Genomic DNA, 17641 nt, shown 5'->3' on the forward strand with positions numbered 1-17641 from the left:
AGTGAATATTTGACCAAGTGCTGAAAAGCAACTTATATTTATCGTTTTTTCTTAATCCTCACTGGAGGTTTTGTTTTTATTGATTTTGATGAGAGAGAGAGGAGAGGAGAGGAGAGGAGAGGAGAGAAGAGGAGGAGAGGAGAGGAGAGGAGAGGAGAGGAGAGGAGAGGAGAGGAGAGGAGAGGAGAGGAGAGGAGAGGAGAAACATTAATTGGTTGCCTCCTCAATGCACTGCAATCAGGGATTGATCCTGCAACCTAGGAATGTGCTGTGATTGGGAATCGAACCCTCAGCCTTTTGGTGTATGGGATGATGCTCCAACCAAGGGAGCCACCCATCCAGGGAAACATATTTACCTTTGTCAAAAGATTTTATAAACATTCTGCTTAGATACTTACATGAATAAGACAAAAGATGATGGGAAAAACATACTGCTTTCCTTTAAACACACACACACACACACACACACAACTTATCCCTATACAAACATACATACCTACACACTCACATATTTCCCCCCTTTTGATGGCTAATATGTTTTTTAGATTAGTCTGTGGTTAAGCCGTGGGAGTGAAGGGTAAGAGCTAAGGAAGAATTCCACCCAGAGCAATTCTGATTTCCTTAGTATTGTGTGAAATGGCATAAGAGATCTCTTCTAATTGTGCAGGATAAATACAGCCCACTGAACTGCTTAACAGCAGTTTACCACAAGCCAGTTATAGTGTCAAAGACATCGGAACCTTTTCTTCTATATTTGAATAATGATAAATGCCTTCACGCTCTGTGAGGACTACTGAAGTGTGTTTCTCTGCAGGTAAGCTTGGCAGTATCTTATAGAACTCCACTCAGAACATTACTTAAACAGTGTGAAATACATTGTCTGACAAGAATTGTATTGCAATTTGGAATGATGTGTATGCAAGTGGATAGCCTGCCAGTTATTTGTAGTTTAAAAAATGGACCTCTGAGGCCACAATAGAAAACCTTAGTCTTTATTTGGATATTTGCAGTGAAAACTATAATTGTTCCTTTTGGGAAAGTAAAGTAAATTCAATCATTTGGCCACAGTCCATCAAATATGTATGGTGAGAGACAACTTGCTTACTCTTTATTTCTAAAATAAGATGTATAATATAATATCTCACTGTTATTAAATATAATTTTCATTGAAATACTTGATTGCATGTGTATCTAATGCTTAATTATGTCTTTTTTGGCTGTTGTTATTTATTATCTAATGATTGTGCTATTATTATTTGCTGCTAGTTTGTCACCATCCCTCATCCTTGGTAATGATAGTTTTTCTTCTCATGGAAAATGTCAGTAATGAGTTCATGGTCCTAGCTGGGCAGCAAAATAGCCGGGTAACCAAAGAGCCTGTTTGGCTAAATGGGGATATGAGAATGGAGGCCAAACATTTCAAAGTCCTTGGCAAATTTTTGAAAGACTCCAATTCTATTGATTTATGTTCTCATTCACTGAGACTGTAGGCACTCTAGAGTAAATGTTATAATCAGAGAGAACACTAGGTATAGATACCGATTTTAGCAATCGAACAATTGGTATTTGAATCACTGAGTTTCTGATATGTGAATACCTCACTAGTTATATGACTACATTTGAATTGGAGTATGCAATGATCTTTTATTTTACTTTTTTAGAGTTACGCTTTTTATTGACTGTGTTACAAGAGGTTTAGTCAAAAAGAACAACGCCCACGTCATCATCAGATTCCTCTTTCTTTGCTTCTGCTTTCTTCTCAGTTGGCGCAGCAGCGGTGGAGGGGGCAGGACCTCCTGCAGGTGCAGCACCAGCTGCTGGGGCAGGTCCACCAACCTCCGTATTGTAGATGAGGTTCCCAATATGGACATTGGCCAGAGCCTTTGCAAACAAGCCTGGCCAGAAAGGGTCAATACTTATCCCAGCTGCTTTCTTCTGATCTTATCCTCTGTCACGGTCACTTCATCTTCGTGCAGGATAAGGGCCCAGTAGATGCAGGTGACTTCCGAGACCAAGGCCATGGTGTGGGCAAGTGCTGGGCTGCTGCTGGAGCACTGATAGTTGCTAGGTGAAGTGAGGGCCTCACCCCAAAGCAGCCTTAGCTTCTTTGGAAGGACAGAGCACCTTAGGGGCATCTAGGGAAAGGGGTGAGTATGCAATGCTCTTATAATTGTGCATGGCAATTGAATGCAGAAACCTGAAAAACCTCAACACTCCAGTAATCTTTCCATAAAATAACTAGCCTTTCAAGTCTTTCTCCCCTTGTGAATTATTTTTCTTTTATCCGATTGCTTTTAAAGTTAGAGTCTGGTTGCATACAACTTTAAGATCCCATGAAGGGTGGGGTTTCTCAAATGTGTGGACATAGCGAAGTCTCGGAGGCATCAACTTGGAGAAGCTGTTGTGTTCTATAAACAGTGGCTTTGAGGTCAGCCCATGACTTAGAGCTAGAGGTGATTCATAGCCTTTCCACCCAACGTATTTTTAAAAAATCTGAGCAGTCAAATAAAGTTGGACATCCATTGGTCTTAAAGCTGGATTTTTTTCTCTGTTTTAATAGGAATGATGTAGATAAGTTATGATGCGAATGGTAAGATAGGATCTGATAAGGTGGAGTTTGGGGAAGTAGAACCTCTAAAACATTAGTTTTAAGATAGATGAGGAGTTTTGACTGTTCCCTTCCCCCAATTATCTTTACATTTGTGTTTATTATTCCCCCTTCTTTATCTCAAGCCACCTATTCTTGTTCTTTCTTTTCCTCATTCTCTTTGGGTTGGATTTTTATTTTATTTTATTTACTCTATCTCATGATGTCTCAGTGCCTCTCCTTGTTTCTCCCCCTCCACAAATAGAATGTGAAACTGAAGCCCTCCCCCTTTAAAAAAGCCTGGTAATAGAAGCACTATATATTTATTACTTTCTCATTGCAATTAAAAACTACATATAAGCAAAATCGAAGACAAAAAAATGTATTATTTAACACCAGATGTTGATTGAGCATCTTGAAGAATTATAAGTATATATAGAACCATTTATATTACCTTATTTTTCTTAGCTACTTAAGAGTTTGGTCTATGTTCCCAATTTTAAAAAGCCATTTTCTAAAAATCTTACTTTCTACTTTATTCATTTTCCATGCCACATAGGATAAATTTTATTTGCTTTATATGTGGACTATTAACCTCAGTGGAGAAAGAGGTTTCCCTGACCTGCTTTAGGATTTATGTATTAAAATATTTAGTTATAAAGTTAAGAACTCAGTATTACTTATTCTAAAGGGAATTTTAAATCCACCACAACTTCTTTAATGATTGTATACGATGTTGAGTATTATTTTATTTTCTTACAACTATTTTTTCTTTTATCGTATCTCCCTATATCTGTTTTCCTTTATTTTTATCTTACTTTTCTTCATTTTTCCTCTTTACTCCCTTTCTCTTAACTTTATTTTTATAGGGTGGTGTGGGTCAATGTGGTGTGAGAGAAATATTACTTTTGTCATTTTGTGCTGAGTGAAAGGTTTGCAAGAAGTGAACGTAATTATTTCCCCCAACTTGATGGTTTTACTAAAAAACTGGTATTATTATTATAAATTTACAACTCAATTTAGTAAAGTAGAACTCATGGACTTGATGTTAGAAATATTGGAAACATACGCTCAAAATCTGAGTAAACTTACTTGAATAAATGTACACACATTTGCCCTGCAGTAATAGTTTCATTTATCTGAAAATTTAATAAATTAAAAAATTCTCTAATCATAAAAACCTACATAATACTGAATTACCTAAAGAGAGGTCGGAATTAATAAAAATAAATAAAATAATGTTGGAAGTTAGAATTTACACATTTATTGTCTTCTACTTTTCTTCAAGCTCTTCTTCTCCAATAAATATTTAGAAAAGCACTGTCAGCCCACTGTCCAACTAGAAACCTAGCAGGCATCCTAGTCTATATTTTATTTAGTTTCTCTATTACTCCCAACATTTCCTTTGTAAGAGGGATAATATTCCAGTGTTATGAATTCTTCAGGGGACCTTCGCACCTCTGCCAATTCTTTTGTCATCACTGGTCCAGGGGCTGGTCTAGTCTAGGAGTTGGTGATGGTGGATTGTGGAGGAACTAATTCAGCGGCGAGCAAATTCCATTTACTTTCAAATACCCTAATGGATTCTTACCTGAATTCTAACCTTTTGGGTTCAGAAACCACAGGTTTCATATCTTTATTCATTGTTCTCTTCCTCCCCTGCCTCCAATCTCTGATTCCCTACAACAATAGGATGCCCTCATAGTCTAAGATTCAGCCAGTGTTGGTCACATGGGAAACAACATAACACATAAGTATTTCAAATTGTTAATTTGTCTAGCACACACTTACTAAAGTCTAATAAATCCTATTTCCTGCAAACCTATTAGTTGAACCTTTTAAAACTGTTTGCAGGTTAAAAAATGGTGAGCAGCAGTTTCATATAGTTCAACCTAATATTATGCCATCAATTTTCTTATAGGTTCACAATTGTATCAGTGATTCAGGCCGCCATCGTCTCACATGTAGGAGTCATCACAGTGGTCTTAATGGATCTTCCTGCTTTCCCCCCTCCCCGCTCCCATTTGTTTATTATACTTCAGCTAGGGCAAGCTTATTAAATGCAATAGTATTGAGCCACTCCTCTCTATAAAATTCTGTAATGACCTTAGTATTTGTGGTTTAAAAGTTGTGTGGCCATGCATTCCAGTTACTCTCTGATAGCCCTGGTTTACACCTACTGCTCCCACCTAATTATTAAAGGTGCCCCTTTTTATTCTCAGAAGTGGCCTGCTTGGTAGATGAATTTTATTTATAAGGTACTTCTGATCTGGCCTCTGCATTTCTCTCCGGCTTCATCTCTCACATTTTAAATTGCAATCTGAGCTCTAGCCACTCTGAACTCCCTTGGATTTATGGAACATGTCACGCATTCTCTCAGTTCTGAGCTTGGCCCCATGATGGTGTCACTGCCTGCAGCACCCTGTTAACCTGAGTAATTTCTGCCAATTTGTCATGATTGCTCTATATACTTCCTACAAGAAATACTTTCTGATCTCCGATCTCCAGACCACTTGGATTTCCCTGTTGCTGTGCTCATGTTTGTTCTGTATATCCCCAATCAAATCCTCTTCCCACTGAACATGTTTGTATAGATTTCCTGTGCTTTCTTTTAGAACATTAGTTCTGGCAACACAGGACTTAGTTTATTCACCACCGTAATCACCAATGCTTATTAATAAGTGTTTATTACTACATTGATGTTACTAAAAATATACATATGTGTTAAATGAATTTGTGAGACAAGATTAATTTTAGTGTGATGTGGCACTTTGACATCTGCTCTTGACTTTTTATATCCCAGAGGGATGTTAAGAGAGTATAAAGCACTATAATGAGGGAGAAGAAAAGGAGGCCAGAGAAGAACAAATGGGGAAAACACTGAGAGGCTTTGAACTGACAGTTTGGGTGGACACCTACATTCCTTTTCTATCAACTGATTCTGTCCGCACTGCTGCTCCCACTTATCCTAGCAGGGGCACTTAGAAAGCCTAAAAATCATTATATTTTGCCTGCAGTGTGCAAACTTATTAGAATATTTTATATAGTAACATAATTCTCAGTAAGTGCAGAAAGTAATTATCTTTGAATTTGAGCAAGTATTAGACTAAGATAATCTCTCCATTTTAAAGTTGGCAACAGTTATATTAAATAAGAACAAAATAATTTCAGAAATGGTGACCCAAAGTAAGGGCTGTTTCAATCCAATTTATAGCATTTGCCTCCAGAAAGTGAAAAATGAAAAGCTGTTTGCAAGCTATCATTGTGGGTTGAATTGTGTCCTCCAAAAAGATATGTTGAAATCCTAACCCCAGTACCAATGAACGTGACTTTATTTGGAAACTAGTGGCCTGGTGCATGAATTTGTCCATATTAAAAGGAAATTAATTAGAAGAAATATTTTAATAGCACTGTTCGCCCTTTCTCTATAATAGAAGTGTCAACCAAATTCACGATCAACAATGACAGATTGAAACAGGCGTGCAATTGGTGCCAGCGAGAGGTTTATATGTATCACGCGTGCGCAAGTCAACTTAGCCTTTTATAGATATAGAATAAACTTGCTTAATTAGACCTGCTTTCTGATTCCAGCCTAGTGAAAAACCCAACTTCTCTTTCAGGTAATTGTCAGCAACACAGCAGTAAATATCAACACAAAGCAGATTATTATTGTAGATCATGCAAGGGGCTTACATAGCAGCCAGTGATGTAATAAGGATGTTGGTTCAGATCTCCTGAATCAGTGATGGCGAACCTTTTGAGCTCGGCGTGTCAGCATTTTGAAAAACCCTAACTTAACTCTGGTGCCGTGTCACATATAGAAATTTTTTGTTATTTGCAACCATAGTAAAACAAAGATTTATATTTTTGATATTTATTTTATATATTTAAATGCCGTTTAACAAAGAAAAATCAACCAAAAAAATGAGTTTGTGTGTCACCTCCGACACACGTGTCATAGCTTCGCCATCACTGGAATAGATCCTTCCTCACAGTGTCTAGAAGAAATAACAATCTGAGACCTTGATTTCGAACTTCTAGCCTCTGGTATATAAAATGATGCAGCAGCTATAAAAAAAAACAGTATGGCAGTTTCTCAAAACATTAAAAATAGAATCTACACTAATAAAAGAGAAACATGGTAATTAGCGTACAACCACTACCCTTTCCATTGGCTAATCAGCATATCCTTATGCAAATGAACTGTCAGCCAAGATGGCGGCCGGCAGCTAGGCAGCTGGAAGTGAACATGAGGCTTGCTTGCTCCAGTGACTGCGGACTCCAACGTTCCCCGCCTGACTTGCCGGCCTCTGAGTTGCAACTCTAAGCAACTATGTACTATGTTGCAAATGTAGAAGCTAAACAAAACCCCAGAAACCAGCTTTCAGCCTGCCGGGATCTCAGAGCTGAAGTTATACATTGTTTCGATTATAGAACGGCAAACAAACCAGATACGAAGCCTCAGAGCTAGAGCCAGAGCTAAAGCTGGCCCAGAATAAAATAAAAAAAAGAGAAAAAAAAGGAGCGGTTGGGAGCTTCAGTCAACAACCGCCAGCCTGAAAGCAGCCCTCCGCCCCTCACCCAGACTGGCCAGGCACCCCAGTGGGGACCCCCACCCTAATCCAGGACACCCTTCAGGGCAAACCAGCCGGCCCCCACCCATGCACCAGGCCTCTATCCTATATAGTAAAAGGGTAATATGCCTTCCAGCACCGGGATCAGCGGAGCCGCGAGGCCTCTTGGCACCGGATCAGCGTGACAGGGGGCAGCGCCCAAACCCCCTGATCGCCCTGAGGTTCTGTGTGTGACAGGGGGCGGGGCCACAACCTCCCTATCTGCCCTGCTCTGTTCGTGACAGGGGAAGGCGCCCCAACCCCCTGATGGGCCCTGCTCTGTGTGTGACAGGGTGCGGCGCCCAAACCCCTCCCCCCCGCACGGGCCCTGCTCTGTGTGTGACGGGGTAGAGCCATAACCTCCCCATTGGCCCTGCCCTGAGTGTGACAGTGGCGGCACCCCAACCCCCTGATCGGCCCTGTTCTGTGTGTGACAGGGGGCGGTGCCCTAACTCCCCTATCAGCCCTACTCTGTGCGTGACAGGGGGGAGCTCCCCAACCCCCTGATGGGCCCTGCTCTGTGCATGACAGGGGGTGGCGCCGCAACCTCCCCATCGACCCTGCCTTGAGTGTGACAGGGGGCGGTGCCCCAACCCCCATATCGGCCCCACCCTGAGCGTGACTGAGGGTGGCATCGCAGCCTCCCAATCCGCCCTGCTCTGTGCATGACAGGGGGTGGCGCCCCAACTCCCCAATCGGCCCTGCTCTGAGCCCGACCAGGGGCTGCACCTAGAGATTGGGCCTGCCCTCTGCCACCCAGGAGCAGGCCTAAGCCAGCAGGTCGTTATCTCCTGAGGGGTCCCAGACTGCAAGAGGGCACAGGCTGGGCTGAGGGGCCACCCCTCCCCCCCGAGTGCACAAATTTTTGTGCACCGGGCCTCTAGTTATCATATAATCAGCAATTCTTCTTCTGGGAATATACCCCAAAGAATTGAAATCAGGGTCTGAAAGAGGTACTTGCACACTCATGTTTATAGTAGCATTATTCACAATAGATAAAAGGTGGAAGCAACCCAAGGGCTCGAAGATGGATGAAAGGATAAACAAAATGTGGTATATACAGACAATGGAATTTTATTTGGCTTTAAAAAAGGATAGTCTGACACATGCAACAACATGGATGGACCTTGAGGACATTATGTTAAATGAAATAAGCCAGTCAGAAAAGACAAATACTGCATGATTCCACTTATATGAGGTACCTGAAGTAGTTAAATTCGTAGACATAGAAAGTAGAATGGTGATTGTACAGGACAGGGGCAGTTATTGTTTACTGGGTTCAGAGTTTCAGAGTTTTAGTTGAAAGAGTTCTGGGGATGGATGGTGGTCATAGTTTAATAGCAATGTGACTGTATTTCATACTGTTCAAAGTGGTCAAGATGGTAAAATTTAAACATAACATCCTTACTTCTAGTATTCTACCCAGAGAAAGTCAGTCTTTATTCTTCAGTTAGGAGGTCTCTTTTTCTTATACATTTACATAAACACACATTCTCATATGGCAATAGAGCAACATATGGTTTATTCGTTGATGAGTTTTTCACGTAATACTCTTACTGTGCATCGTATTCTGCATGTGCAACAATGTTATTTACGAGAATTGGGGGCAGGAAACATCCTGTGCTCCAACAGAAATGGCCTTTCATTCCCTTCTCTGCCTCATTCTTTTTGGTCCTGATTCCTTTGCACTGAGGCTTTCCATCAATCCTTCACTAATGAGCCATTCTTGTGGACTCTGTAATTGTCCACCAGATCTAGGATTTCTACCAGCCCCTTCTACCATTTCCATGTCGCTGCTTCTAAAATTCCTCGTTCTACTCTATCTGGGTATGAGTGCAGTGTTGGGCTTCAAAGGTAAAGTCACAGCTTTCCACAGCTCTTCAAAATGCATTAGCTTTGAGTCTGTTTGGAATGTCTTTAAAAATCCTTTTTGGTGGTGGTTCGAATGGGGTTTGGAGTACAAATATTAGCTCTCCTGTAGGTCTCCAATCTTTATATATGAGGAGTTTACAGTTTCCAGGATCAGTATATATCAGATCCCAAATTTATAATCCCCAGAGGTTGCTCAGATACTTCTGTGATACTTCAATAATATGATTTGTTCTCAATATTTAGGGTGAAACAATGATGAAGAATTGGGAAGAAAAGTTTCGAAACTCAAATGCGTTAATAGGCTCCCAAACTACTGACAGCTTAAATCTTGTTTCAACATAGAAATATCTAAAATAACAATGTGATATTGTATATCTACACAGTGTTTTGTACTAGTATTGTGTCTGAATTATTAAAAGTTATTATTGGCTATAGTTAGAATATTTACACTCCTTTTTAAAAGTGGTAATTACTTTCTGAGATAATTCACAGAATCTGACCTCTTTTCTAAGCCCCTTCCTTCGTCTGAAGTAGATAAGACCACTTTGCCAATTAGAACTATTTAGTATCATAGTAAAGCTCAGAGTTGCTAAAGTGATTTAGTATTCAACAGACATAATGTTGTAGTATTATTGGTAAGATTTTGAGACATATCCCTGTACACTTAAGCTCTGCTAACAAAGAGGAAATGGAGCATTAAGTATGTATATGCTGAATCTGATTAAGGCTGACATCCAGTTTGAATACATTCATTCTCTAAGGTGTAGTTTTGGGCATAAGCCATCAACCAAGCACAAAATGGTAAGGCTGAAAGCAGCAGGTCTCAAAGACGTGGTGGGTTGTAAGGGACTGAGAATATTCTGTAGCTATTGAAATGGGATGCATAGCTGATAATTTGTCTTTAACTTCTAAAATGACTAAAGCATTCCCTGGTTAACACTCCAGTCTCCCTCCTTTCTCCTCACTCCTTTAGAGCACTGGCTTTCAAACTCTTTTCTTGGTAAGACACATACAGGGTGGGGCAAAGGTAGGTTTACAGTTGTGGGTACACAAAACACGGAGTTTATTCTTGTGTTATTATTTAGTAAATATTGTACTATTTTTTCATATGAACAGCTGTAACCCTGCTTTTATCCAACCCTGCATTAAATTGTTGCCAGTTTTTTCTCCAACCTACACACGCACAAGCATGCACACAAAGTGATAATGTCATAAAATATCTTCTACCAATACTTAGACTTATTGCAGTCAGTGCACTTCCATATTTCTACTCTATATTCTTTATTTTTAATATTAGTTTTGACCTTCTAAGTTGATTTCAGTATCTATTTTCAGACTAATAATTTGAAAAAATCCTCTCCAGAGTATCTTATTTTTATATATTTAACTGCATTTTGAGAATAATTGAAAGTAGGTTGACTAGAGCCAAGCCCTACAGGATCAATGATTTTCTTGTTTCATTGATGTATCCTTATGGTAGTACATAGTAGCTATTCAATAAATAATGTTGAATGAAAGCATGAATCTATTTATAACATCCTATTCAAGTGACTTTGAGTTTTATAAGGGTTGTAATTCCTTGGTCATTAGCAGAGTATCTAATACACAGTACACAACTTAAATGTATGAATAAGCAAGAAATTAAATGCATGAATATTTTAGAGGGAGGCTGAAAAGAAGATTTCAATATTGAGGAAGTCCACTCAGACTTGAGGAAGCAGGGAAGTATTGTTGTTACACATCCAAAGTGTAGGCTTATAATAAAAAGCAGAGAGGAGCAGAAAGGTCAGCAAGAAGGAAATGATCTAGCAGTTTGAGTCAGAGACTTGAATACCCATTCCTCCATTACCTTATTAACTAACTCCTGCTCCTCATGAGACAGCTTAAGCATTGTCTTCTGAGAAACAAGTGTTTCCTATGCAGACTGAGCGGTCCTTCCTGGTTCTCCCTGAATACTCTGAGCAAGCCCCTCCATTGCCTTCCCAAAAGACTTCTCGACTCCATTTTTGCCCACTCTAATCTGTTCTCTTCACAGCAATTAGAGATGTTTGTCACTCCCTACTTTAGAGTTTATAGTGATCTACCTTTATTTCTATAATAAAGACCAAAAAAAGTTTCCACCGTTCTTGGCCATTGTAGGTTTTGCCACTATATTTCAAGTTATCTTTTGTCTATATACTGATTCTTTTTGATTTCTTAAATGTGTTCTGTTCTCTCCACTGTGATAAAATGCCCTTATCTCTGATTCTTCTTACTACTTTAGAATATCATTCCTACCTAGCCTACACATTTTTCAAACTTTAGTCAAGTATCTCTTTCTTAGAAAATTCTTCTTAGACTGCCCCTTGCCCTTTAACATTTCCTGTTAGGGGTACTATTGTTTCCTATGTTTTTCCTTTGTAGTACTAATAGTGGATTATAATCGTTGACTTTTCGAACAAGTTGATTAATTTCCCCTCTTTCTCTATTGTAAGCTCTATTAGGAAAATGTATTTCTGTTTTCCTTATATTCTCTCTCTCTCTCTCTCTCTCTCTCTCTCTCTCTCTCTCTCTCTTTCTCTTCTCACACACTTAGCACATTGTTTGGTACTGATTGACATCCAAAAAATATTTGTTGTAATGAATGAATTTTGAGTGTGAGAAAAAATGGGTAATGCAGTCATGAACGAATAAAGAATGTATCACATTTTTGTGGTTAATATTTTGTTTGCTTCCATGGCTAAAACTAAGTGTCATATCATGAAATATGACATGAAAGCCAAGGAACCAAAGGGCATTTCTTATAATGGAGAATGTTATTTTTAGTATTAATTAGAGATGCTTAGTATTTACAGGGGTACAGAACCATGTATTGTATAAAGGAAGAAGTCAAGAGCAATGACATGGAATAAGCATGGGACTTTTATTTATTTATTTATTTATTTAATAATGTTTTTTCTTTATTGATTAAGGTATTACATATGTGTCCTTATTGCCCCATTGTCCCCTCACTCCCCCCTCCCCCCACTCAAACATGGGACTTTTAAAATAAATTTCCTGAGCAGAAGGTTTTCTTTGGGCAATGATGAAAAACAAGGCTTACTAGGGTAGAGGAAGTGAATGGAATCAGGAAGGACAAACTAGACAAAAGGAATTATCTCAAACTTTCAACAAATACTTATTATCTACTAATTACCAGGCATATAATATTAGGTCCTAGCAATATTAAGGTACAATGAGGAGGGGGAAGTTTATTATGATCTCTTGAAAAGTAAAGTACATAAGCAAAGTTTGTGTTGAGAAGATTAATCTGGAAGCTTTGGAAAGATGGATCTGAGATAGGGAGGAGGTATGTTGAATGAATGAATGAATGAATGAATGAATGAAATCAATAAACCAGCTGTGCTTTTTGTGACTATTCTGTGCATCCCCATTTAATTTGGTTCTCTTGACTGTGAGATTTGGCTTTACATTTTACTATTTCTTTGGTTCTCTTACATTGAGTTAAAGAGATTTAAAAAATAGTTTTCAAAACTCAGAAATAAAAAATAACATGCTAGATAAATAGATGAGCTTAGAACTAAAAACCAAAAAAAATAAAGATGGTAAATATATGTGAGAAACATGACAATGTATTTCATTAATAATTCACACTATTAAAAGCAAACATAATCTTATGTTGTGGATGATAGTTTTATTCTCTGTGCCCAGGGTGCTATAATATACTGATGATGATTTTTTTTTAAGATACTGTGTAGCAAAGGGTCATCACATAGCACACATACACCTCTGCCACTGAGAAGTTCAGATGTAGGAGACGAAGGGGCGCAAGGCCAGCCTCCGTTAATCTGAGTTTGAAAAGAGCATCTCTGGAGAACACTGTAAATTTAGCCACGGTTAAAATGCTCCACCACAGAAGAGCAGCAAAAAACACTCTTATTGTAATAAGCCCAGAAAACAATCCCAAGATATATGATTAAACACAAACTTAACAACTGAAGCACAAATAGTGTGACCTTCTCTTGACTTCTACTTTCACAGCTTTACTTATCCAAGTTCTGTTCATAGCCATAACTGTGGTGCTAATTTGCCCATCCTATTATTTTCCCCTTCTATTTTTATTGAGTTCTTTTAGGAGAAACTTGATAAAATCTTTATCAACAAAGGTTTTCACTCAAGTGCTTTTAAAAATAAGACTACATGTTAAATACAGTAGCATTTAAAAGCGTCTATTCTATTGTCATTTACGTTACTGTTTATTGAAACGTCATTGAAGACTAGTGCAATCCTTTCCTTCCTGTTCAGTTTAAAATGAAAAGCAAAAGAAAAGATGGCCAGCAGCCAGAAACACTGAGTAAATTATCCATTTTATTAAATTTTCAGAACTATTAATTGACTCATTTAAATAGATGTTAAAAGTTTGCATATGTGTGTCTGAACACTGTTGCCATGGAGATTAAAACTTTTTTTTTCCAGTTGTGTATGCCAGGAATGGCAGATTTTTCTAGTTGATGCTTCTGGGGAATAAAAAAAATTAGTTTCTGTAGAATTCTGTGGAATAAATCCTTTTATAGAACAAAGTTTAGTTAATAAAGATATGTCTTAATGGGTTTATTAACATGTAGTGTTATTTTGGATAACAATTTTAAAATTATATATATTATTTTATATACATAATTTAAAAATTATAAATATATGTATATATTTACCTGTGTATCATGGAGCATATTGAACAATTATCAATTCTATTGATAACTGCCTTGTCTGCAGGTAAGCCAAGTACTTACCCAAGGGTGTGGGAGCTGAGGGACCGTAATGGTGATCTGTGGACAGAGTGCTGGCTGATTGTAGACTCGACCAGGAGTCCACCTCCACCAGCTTTCCTCAGATGGGCTCTATAGGACCCTCATTCTCATGCATTTATACATATTCAGATAATTTTTCCATTAAAAGACATACTATTTATTTTTTTAAGTCATTAAGTTTTATTTCTGTTTGATTAGAGAACGTCTTAAGCAATTTCTTTTTTTCCCTTTATTGAATAAGATATTACAAATGTGTCCTTATCCCCCCAATGTCCCCTCATCCCCCCAATCCTGCCCTCACCCTCACCCTCACCCCCTGTTGTCCACATCCATCACTTATGCTTATATGCTTTTCTAGAAATAACTATTATTTTCTATTTGGGCTTGTATATAATTCATTTTTCCAAATGACCAGGAAACAAGGAGAATTTCATACATTTTTTTCCTACTTGCTAGTTTATTTGAGAAAATGGTGGAAATAACATTTTAAAAAATTACTATTTATGAATAATGTAGAAGAAAATAGTGTGGTTATATGGCAAAGGTAAAGAAGAAAAGGAGAAAAATGCCTGGCTTGTGAGAGTACCCCTGTAGGTCAAGTGAGAGGCTTTGGTTAGAGGCACCTTGTGAAGACTGAGCCACTGACATTAAGAAAGATTTACAGAGACCACTTATAAAATATATCTGGTGGGAGGTTTTATATATACAATCATGTATGACAAAAATCAAGATTTCATAAGATCTTCACAGGTTAGAGTGCTACATCTGTTATGATGTAATTTAATAGTGATAAGTAAAAGCTCTGGTGATTCGTTCCCCAAAACCTGATAGTCTGGGAACTCATATGTGTAATCTTAGGGGTTTAGTGAGCAGGAAGTTCCTCAGGTGTCAGTCCTCTGATAGGATTTCAAAATAGCTAATGGGATCTTAATAATTTTAATAGACATGGCTGCTCAAACAGTGGTCGATGGCTCACCAGAGTCTAAATCACCAAGGTGTTGAAAATTTATTTGTGAGAGACCCTACCCAGACTAAATAAATTCATCAGAATCTGTGGATTTGGGTCTAGAAATTTGCACTTTTATCAAAATACTGACACATATCCCAGAGTTGGCAGACTATTGATCTAAAATAAGAAAGGTGATAGCCCTGTTATATATTCTGTTTGCTAAGTTAAATCTGGAAAACATATACTTCAGGTGCCATACTTTAGATGAATATAGGAAAGCAGGTTAATTTTTGAGGAAAAGGGTGAATGTGTCATGAAGGGTTGGGGGATGATGGCAAATATTTATCATATATTAGAGCAGGCTCAGAAAAGATACATCAGTTGTCCTCAAACACTGGAGAGAATGTCAGTAAGAAGTGTATTTATAAGTGTGCCTTATTTACTCTAAATCTTTGATTTAAAAAATGTATTTTAATAGATTTAATTGTGTTTTTTTTCCTCTAGTGACCATCTGTTATAATTTTGAATACCTTAACATGTGGAAACAAATTATGTCAGTAAGGCACATTTGTTACAGTAAATTTCTCACTTCTGAAGTTTTTAATCAGCATAGCTGCCATCAGAATGACCAACCAGTTGCCTGCTAATCCATCTGATCCATGTCATACTAATCCAACAGCCAGTGGAGAACAGCTGCTGTTCTTATTTCATTCTCCTTCTTGCTTTCATAACATCTAAGTGCCAATAACTGGGTAGGCATTTTACCAAAAGCAGTTGTTACAACAGCTTGAATTTAAATCCCAACTCATTTTCCACAAAATAAAGATAAAGTTGAGTGTAAATTTCAGTAGTGGCATATAGATGAGATATTTGGAATTGGTAATTATTTTTAAACAATGCAAATTTATTTTCTCAATTCTGAAAGCCAAATTTTGAGCGTATCATGGGTCATCATAGTCATGCTCATTTCAGGAAATTCTGTGGATAAATTCACTTCCAAACTCAGGTTGTTGGAAGAATTCTTTCATATGTTTGTAGAACTGAGGTCCAAATTCCATGCTGATGGTTGGTCAGGGGTCGTTCTCATCTTTTAAAAGCTACTGTAAACTTTAACTCATGGCCCCTTATCACCATCTTCAACGCCATTTCATTTATTTAACTTCTAGTGGAAAGTTCTTAGCTTTCCAAATATTTCCCAGTACTTGGGCAATCAGTGACATGCGAGGAGCCATGGTTGGGGATTGAGGCAGGTTCCAGAGCCACATTGCCTGGGGTTGAATCCCCATCTCTCACTGAGTAGTTCTGTGACCTCAGGCAACTTGCATAACCTCTCTGTACCCTGTCTGTAAATCAGGGTAATAACAGTACCTACCTCATAGAGCATAGTGAGGATTATATACACATATATTACATACATGTAGATTTGTAGATATCTACACTAATAAAAGAGGAATATGCAAATTGTCTGGGACACCATCACAGTAACTTTAACGACCTACAGGCTGCCTGGGGCAACAAGTCCAGCAGGGGGGTTAGTGAGGGACGACCAAATGACTGAACAGTAGGCTGCGTGGTGCAACCAGGCTGGCAGGGGGTACAGTTGGGAGTGACTAGGATGGCAGAGGGGGGCAGTTGGGCGCAACCAGGCTGGCAGGCAGAGGTGGTTATGGGTGATCAGGCTGGTAGGGGGGGCAGTTAGGGGTGACCAGGCCAGAAGAGGGGGCAGTAAGGGGCAACCAGGCTGGTGGGGGGCAGTTGGGGGCAACAAGGGTGGCCATGAGGGCAGTTAGGGGCAATCAGGTCAGCAGGCAAAGGTGGTTAGGGGTGATCAGGCTGGCAGGGGGGGCAGTTAGGGGTGATCAGGCAGGCAAGCAGGTGAGCAGTTAGGAGGCAGAGGTCCCGGATTGTGAGAGGGATCGGGCCTAAACCAGCAGTTGGACAGCCTCTGAGTGGTCCCAGATTGGAGAGGGTTCAGGCTGGGCTGGACCCCCCGCCCCCCGCCCCCCCCCCCCCATGCATGACTTTTGTGCACCAGGCCTCTAGTATACATATAGGGTGCTTAGCAGAGTCCCTGGAACCAAGCAAGCACTGAATTAAATATTAGATATTACGATTTAACTCACCTGAAACAATCAAATGGTATAGCACTAAAGGCATGCAAAAATAACATAAACCTCAACTATTGAAATGATATCAGATTTGTAGGTATCTATGATGGAGAAAGGGAGGAGGAATCTAGAGGCATAATATTTGAAGTTTACCAAACTTTTTAAACAATAATGTGACTGTATTTTGTTATCTGTGTGAAGTTTCACTGACAGTCATTTCCATCGAGCCAGTAAAAAGCATCAACTTTGGAGTCAGGCAGGTATGAATCTGAACTGTTAGTTTTTCCATCTTCTAGCCATTTGACCTTGTGCAAGTGCCTTTAACTCTCTCTGTTTTTTAAATCTATAAAATAGAAACTCTTTCCTTATAAGGTTATCAAGAGGATTAGATGTGATAACAGGTATAAGTGCCTAACAGAGTGACTGGCACAGATAAATCCTCAATGAATTGGAGCTGTTCTTAAAAGGAAGATATTAGAGGAGATAAGGCATCACTTCTAAATAAAAATCCTGGTTAAATTTTATGAGGAAAATCCTTTATAAGAAATCTCCTTCCAGCATGATGTCTAAAATTAAAAGTATTCATTTATAATGCATAATAGAGGAATTATTTTAAATGAGGTTACTGACATATCAAGCAAATCCACCAAGGTAGAGCTTAAGGTGTGAGTTACAAAGTAATTTACTGTGATTCCTGGGAGTGATGCAAACCCCAAGGCAATGATTGT

At 38.7% G+C, this 17641-nt stretch overlaps 2 protein-coding genes across 2 annotated transcripts in view; one reads left to right on the forward strand and one right to left on the reverse strand.

The window, feature by feature from the left end:
- LAMA2 (laminin subunit alpha 2) overlaps positions 1-17641 on the forward strand; it is a 472106-nt gene that overhangs the window by 17001 nt on the left and 437464 nt on the right. The window lies entirely within an intron of this gene.
- LOC139013048 (large ribosomal subunit protein P1-like) lies at positions 1696-2021 on the reverse strand. The gene is made up of 2 exons (XM_070419232.1): positions 1951-2021; positions 1696-1882 (listed from the first exon to the last, which is right to left on the reverse strand). Exons 1-2 carry the CDS (start codon positions 2019-2021, stop codon positions 1696-1698), a joined length of 258 nt encoding a protein of 85 aa, XP_070275333.1.

The sequence above is a fragment of the Myotis yumanensis genome, unplaced genomic scaffold, assembly GCF_028538775.1.
Source record: "Myotis yumanensis isolate MYYU_CA2020_CCGP unplaced genomic scaffold, mMyoYum1.0.hap1 SCAF_6, whole genome shotgun sequence".
NCBI lineage: Eukaryota > Metazoa > Chordata > Mammalia > Chiroptera > Vespertilionidae > Myotis > Myotis yumanensis.